General features: G+C 42.5%; 1 protein-coding gene across 1 annotated transcript; it reads left to right on the top strand.

Moving 5' to 3' along the window:
• The first annotated feature begins 2,825 nt into the window (after nucleotides 1-2,825).
• LOC136500187 (uncharacterized) lies at nucleotides 2,826-6,747 on the top strand. The gene is made up of 11 exons (XM_066495567.1): nucleotides 2,826-3,192; nucleotides 3,517-3,599; nucleotides 3,690-3,825; nucleotides 3,906-4,399; nucleotides 4,498-4,545; nucleotides 4,776-4,950; nucleotides 5,038-5,150; nucleotides 5,252-5,348; nucleotides 5,491-5,710; nucleotides 5,870-6,032; nucleotides 6,121-6,747. The coding sequence occupies exons 1-11, from the start codon at nucleotides 2,991-2,993 to the stop codon at nucleotides 6,532-6,534; spliced, it is 2,145 nt and encodes a 714-aa protein (XP_066351664.1). The 5' UTR covers nucleotides 2,826-2,990; the 3' UTR covers nucleotides 6,535-6,747.
• Nucleotides 6,748-6,983: the final 236 nt, after the last annotated feature.

Raw genomic sequence — 6,983 nt, forward strand, 5'->3', positions numbered from 1 at the left:
TAGGAGAGAATTCAAGTGCATTGCTTGAGTATTTGCATCTGGAAGCACTTGGTGTTCGTGTTTCGCTGTGGGATTCGCTTGTTACTCTTGATGGTTGCCGCCACCTAGATGGCTTGGAGCAGCGAGGATCATCGAGCGGAGGGTAGTGATTGTCTCCGGCTCTGATCGTGGTGATTGTGAGGGGTTCTTGATCTTTCCCCGCCAGAGAGCTAAAAGGTACCCTAGTGGATTGCTCGTGGCTTGTGTGATCCTCATCTTGTGTTGGTTGTGCGGCACCTATTGAGGGTTTGACGTGTGATGCCAATTAGCACATGAACCTTCAAGTTAGTGAATCACCACAATGAGGAGTAGCTTGCCGACAAGCAAGTGAACCTCGGTAAAAAATCATTGTGTTCATTATTTGATTCCGAGGTGATTGATCTTCATTGCTATTGATTCTTGTGATTGATTGGTTCACTCCTTGTCACAGCGGTATAACTATCTTGCTCTCTCTCTTTACATTACCGTAAACTAGTTGTCAAGCTCTTTAGTGTAGCTAGTTGTGAGAGCTTGTTAGTTTGGTTAGTGTGTCTCTTTAGTTAGCATTTGAGAGCGCACTAACTTAGTGTAGTGATATAGCTATTGTATGGATAGAAACTATATAAACTAGAATTGTGGTAGGTAGCTTATATTTTTAGTAGGCTAGCGCAATACTTGCTTCGCTTCATAATTGTCTAACTATTTTTATTAAGTGTTGTTGTAGAAATTTTTATTAGGCTATTTATACCCCTCTAGCCATTAGAACCTTTCAGGGTGCCCTCGGGAATATCTTGTTGTGCAGTCTGTACTCATGTCCAGGGGAGGATATGATGGGCCTAGGGCTGGGGCGGAGTGGCTCAAAGTACTTTTTACTTCTTATACGGAAAAGTCCACATTACCTCGCTAAATTTTTGCGAAAGCCTGTTTTTTCTCTTTGAATTCTAAAACCAGGTAAACCACCTCCCTGAACTTTTTTAAAACCGTTCATTTTACCTCCCTGACCGGTTAAGCAGTTTTCAAAGGTGATTTTGTATTTTTCTTTATTTATTTATTTTGGTTGAATATTTAAAAAATCATAATAAATCACAGAAAAATCATAAAATAGAAAATCTAATTTTGTTGGACTCCATATGAGTAGATTTATACAGTGAACATATAATATGGTATGTTTTAGTACAAATTTTTTGTTGTAGCTTTATATCTATGCTTTTCTATAAATAATTCATAGATGCAGTTTCTATGATCCAACTGTGGTAAAATTTTTATGGTGGACTAATTATTGTATGCTTGATCTATAGCAAAAAATTCATACTCATTGGATCATGTATAACTTAACTATAGATTTATAAATACTCTATAACTAAGTTATACATGATCAGATGAGTATGAAATTTTTGCTACAGATCAAGCATACAATAATTAGCCCACCATAAAAAATTCACCACAATTGAAACATAGAAACTGCAGCTATGAATTAATTATAGAAAAGTATAGATCTAAAGTTACAGCAAAAAAAAATTATACTTAAACATACCTATTATATGTTCTGTGTAGATCTACTCACGTGGAGTCCAACAAAATTGAATTTTCTATTTTATGAATTTTCTATGATTCACTATGATTTTTCAAAGATTTAGCTGAAATAAATAAAAAAGAAAAAGATAAAATCGTCTTTGGAAACTACTTAAAACCGGTTAGGAAGGTAAAACAAACGATTTTAAAAGTTCAGGGAGAGGAAAAATAGACTTTCGTAAAAATTGAGGGGTAATATAGACTTTAATACTATGGGCTTGTTCGCTTGGAGGAATTCTGGAGGAATTTGGATGGTTTGGAGGAATGCTGGAGAAATTTATGAGAGAAAAACATGTTCCGGATGAAAAAAAGAAGCGGATCAAAACCGAATTTAAGGGCACACGAACAGGGCCTACATGTGATTTTTTTTTGCCCAACCTGAGGTAACGCTGGTCTGCTAGGTCAAATTCTTAACCCAACCGATCCAGACACAGGAGGAGACTCCTCCTCGACACCTGACTCCGACTCCGCGAGTCAGCGTGCACCAGCGCCGCAATCGGACCCGGCGATTCCCACCCCCGTCCGGCCGTTCCTCTCCCTATCCGGCCAGTGCTGCTTAACCGTAGCTGTCGCGCCGCCGCTGCCAGTCGTCCGCTGCGGCACCGGTGTGCCGCCCATCGCGTCACTGCCGGCCGACAACTTGGCAAGAGGGCTTGGGGCCGCCCGTCGCCAGCAGGTCCTCTGCGATAGCCTCCAGGGGCGATCCGCGGCTTGGCGGCCGCCTGGCCGGCGAGCACCGAGCAGCGAGACGACGACTGCGTGCCTCTGTGTTGCTTGGTCCCTTCCCTTCTGCAAGACTGCAGAGTAATAGGGATACACCGCACAGGCTATAATACAACAGGTTGTTCTCTAATTTGATTAATTCAAGCCTCCAACGAAATACTCCCTTCATTCAGAAAAGAATGCAACTACGTAACTAAATTTCTAGTAAATACTATTCACATTTACACCTTCAAAATAATTATTATAAAAATAAATTTTATAGTTAATCTAATGATACTTATTTAATATCATAAATATTGATATATTTTTTATCTATAATTAATTGAACTTAAGATACAAAACCATAACACCGAAATAGAATTGCATTCTTTTCTAGATGTACGGAGTATGAGATAGCCCAATCTTTGGTTTCTAATTTTTCATGGTTCCATTGTTCAATATTTTGTGTTTTTGTAGGATGTAGCAACTAGCAGTCACGTTGTTGTGAGGACAAAGACATCCTACGCCTACAACCAAGCCAACCTTTTGTTTCCTACGCCCTCAGGAATCCCTTGCTGTGCAGTCGTGTACTCGTGAGTCGTGTCCACCTTCTAAACCCAAAGAACCCCTTCTGCAGGCTGCAGCATTCCACCACCGACGCCGAAGGCCGTACGCCCCCAAACGAATCGACCGCATCGATGCTGTCGATCACCGGAGGTGGGCGCGGGGGCCTCTTCTCGGTGCACCGGGGCGCGCTCTGGTGGCTCCGCCGTTGCCACAGCCCGCTCTTCTCGTCACTAGCCGGCAGCGGTGGCTGGGGCGACGCGCCGCATCTGCCCGTACTCATCGTCGGAGCTGGTCCAGTTGGGCTCGTCCTCTCCTTCCTCCTCACCAAATTTGGTAAGAACCTCGTGCCACTTGCTCATCGATGTTCCAATTAGCGCTTCTGAGGTGCCACTTGCTCATCAATGTTCCAATTATTAGCGCTTCTGAGGTAGACGGTAGCTTTGAGCTGAGCGAAAGTTCATCGGACAAATGTGATAAAAACAAGTCTCCTCTCAAGTGTCGTGTAACAAATGTGATAAAAACAAGTCTCCTCTCAAGTGTTGTGTGCTAATTGGGTTCGACGAGCTCAGTGACTTCGACTTTGGTAGAAGTTGCGGAAATTCTTGTGAATAAAAAGCAACCATTGATGCAGTTACTCGTCTTATTCAAATCTTGTAGGGATCAAATGCACGGTGATAGAGAAGAATGTGGAATTCACTAGGCACCCTCGAGCGCACTTCATCAACAACCGCACAATGGAGGTGTGTATGTTTACTAATGCACTCTAACTTCGTAATTTTGACTAATTTGTGTTGTTTGGGTGGTGCTTTCACGGATGTCTGGCATTTCAGATCTTCCGCAAGTTGGATGGTTTGGCCGGGGACATTGAGAGGTCCCAGCCACCAGTAGATTTGTGGAGGAAGTTCGTCTACTGTACTTCACTCTCTGGTTCCGTCCTTGGATCGGTTGATCACATGAAACAGGAAGGCCAGTTCAGTTCTTCTCATGTCGAGTGCTTGATGTCTTGCACCTCGCCGTGTATGTCTTCTGACAAGCATTTTTGGCAGATTTTGACAAGGTCATTAGTCCTATATCCGTTGCACATTTCTCGCAGTACAAGTTAGTCGATTTGCTACTCAAGAAGCTTGAAGGAATTGGTTTCCGGACATGCTTTCCTGGTGAGATTGGTTACTCAACGCAAGATCTGGTACTGGAAAGCAAGATATTGATGGGACACGAGTGCACATCCCTTCAGCAGACTGATGAGGGAATTCTGGTTGGAGTGTCAGTTAACAATGGGGGGAGGATAATAGAGAGAAAGCTACACTGTGGTCTTCTTCTAGGGACAGATGGCGCAAGAAGTACAGTGCGTGAATTGGCAGGTATATCTATGGAGGGTGAAAGGGACTTGCAGAAACTGGTCAGTGTGCATTTTCTTAGCAGAGATTTGGGCAGGTATTTGTCCAGTCAGAGGCCAGGGATGCTGTTTTTCGTTTTTAATCCAGGCGCAATTGGTGTACTAGTTGCACATGACCTGGAGAATGGGGAATTTGTATTGCAGGTACTCCAACCTCTATGATGTTAGATAGATTTCACTTTTATATGTTCGAAAATTGTAATATTTCTCATGTGTATTAATATTATGTTTATTATTTTCAGGTTCCATTTTATCCTCCTCAGCAGATGTTTGAAGATTTCAGCGCTAAGGTGGATCTCATTCTAACATCTTTCTTGCTTCTAGTTTATAAGCTACTGAAATTCTATGTTCTGCATCCAACTGTGTTTCAGCATTTGTTGAAATTCTCGTGATGTACTGTTCTTCTAGCAGTTTATTCCTAAACTTGAATCTGCTATGCATGGGTGAATTTACAGTGTAAATTTCATGGGTATGTGCACATCTACCCCTGCTTAAATCTGAAGTTTCATCATGATTCTAGGTATGTGAGCAAATTATTGTCAAATTAGTTGGATGGGAGCCAGCAGATGTTCATGTTTTAGACATAAAACCATGGGCAATGCATGCTGAAGTTGCAGAGAAGTACATCTGTTGCAACAATCGAGTAATCCTTTCTGGTGATGCTGCTCACCGTTTTCCTCCTGCCGGTGGTTTTGGTTAGTGGTTTACTTTGTTAATTTTCCTTGCTATATGGATATGAAGTCCAAAAAAAGAGAAACATGCATATTCCGATTTCTTTACAGGAATGAACACTGGTGTCCAGGATGCACATAATTTGGCGTGGAAATTGAGCTTGCTGCTGAATGGTGTTGCCTCACCATCAATATTACAAACTTATGAGTCAGAGCGCCGGCCTGTTAGACTCTTCTCACAAGCTTTCTGTTCATCCAATGTCAATTTCTCTACTATTAAATTATAGAATTAATTTAGTGTGATACAATTGCTTGCTTATTGCAGGTTGCAATTTTCAATACAGAACTTAGCGTGGAGAATTTCAAGGCAGCTATGTCTATTCCAACGACCCTTGGCCTTGATCCAACTGTTGCAAACTCAGGTAAATGTCCTGCTCCTGCATGAAGGCTATAGACATTTTTGTTGTTTTTTTATTTCAGTGTAGATGTTGACAACAGATGCAACTTTCCCTGCAATTTTCCCATCATCATTCCGGTTTATATACTGTTTACACACATTTTCAGTGCACCAAGTTATAAATAGAAGCCTTGGATCAATCATTCCGAGAAATGTACAGAAGGCAGTTCTGGAAGGATTGTTTTCCCTTGGTCGGGCACAAGTCTCGGACTATATCCTGAATGAGAAAAATCCCCTTGGGTCCTTGAGACTAGCAAGATTGAGAAGTATTCTTGATGAAGGCAAAAGTCTTCAGCTGCAGTTCCCTGCAGAGGATCTTGGCTTCTAGTAAGACCCTTTACAACAGAGTGTTCCTAAAAAAAACCTGTTCTTTATTTCTTTCAGCTTAGTTGATGGGACATGAATGGATTTCATTAATCTGGCCATCTTATCAGATTGCTGAAAAATATGTAAATTTTCTTTTGTCTATCTCACTTCTGCCTTCAGCTATGAAGAAGGTGCCCTTGTTCCTGAAGCTAGTTGTGAGGAAACTCAGGAAGGAGGAAAACTACAGCATTCTAAGAGGGCATCAAGAGAGTACATCCCATCTGCTAAGGTTGGTTCACGGCTTCCCCACATGCTAGTAAGAGGACTGCCTGCTTCAAGTGAGGTTTGTCCCTTCGACACCTGATTGGTACACATGTTTTAGCTATCCCTTCTACTGCTGCTTACATTGCGACTGTGATGGATTCTTAAAGGGTGTGTTCTCAACACTGGACCTGGTGAGTGGGGATGAACTCGAGTTCGTTCTCATCATTGCACCAGTGAAAGAGTCATACGAGATTGCCCGTGCCACCCTCAAGTTAGCAGATGAGCTTAAGCTATCAGCCAAAGTATGCGTAATGTGGCCACAAGGTTCGACTGATGCTGAAGTGGAAGAGAGCAGATCTGAGTTGGCACCCTGGACAAACTTTATCGATGTTGAGGAAGTACCTAGGGTGTCTGGTAGTTCATGGTGGGAGATGTGTCGGATTAGTAGGAAAAATGTCCTTTTGGTTAGGCCTGACGAGCACATAGCATGGCGAACAGAATCGGACAGGGTGAGGGACGCTGAATCAGAAATTAGGAGAGTCTTCTCTCATATTCTGTGCCTAAATAGCCACCGGGTGTAAGAATCTGTAAATTTCCTTTCATTTAGTGATTGGGTTTACATACAGCATCAGTGAATTAGCATAGCAAATCATTATATTTGACATTTGACAAGTTACTCGCAAAAACCAAAGACAGACCAGATGACTGCGCTTTTAGTTTAATCGTGAACCAGTGAGAGGAATCATCATGTAAAGTATTGCTGCTCGTTTAATTTAATCGCGCATTATTTTTCCTCTTCATATGACTGCGCTGCGCCGACCATTTGTGTGTGATTCCCATAGATTGTCTCTTGCTGCACGGAGGTCAAGCTGTACGCTCCAGGTCAGGTTATGATGACAATGCTGTGCGACACCTGACTTCGGAGATGAGACCAGGTCTTCTCTTCTCCTGGGCCGCTGCCGATGGGCGCCTCTACTGATGCCATAATGCGAATGAAGAGAGTACTACCTGCAGGTAGGCCTGTTCAATT

This window comes from Miscanthus floridulus, chromosome 1, assembly GCF_019320115.1.
Source record: "Miscanthus floridulus cultivar M001 chromosome 1, ASM1932011v1, whole genome shotgun sequence".
In the NCBI taxonomy this organism is placed as follows: domain Eukaryota; kingdom Viridiplantae; phylum Streptophyta; class Magnoliopsida; order Poales; family Poaceae; genus Miscanthus; species Miscanthus floridulus.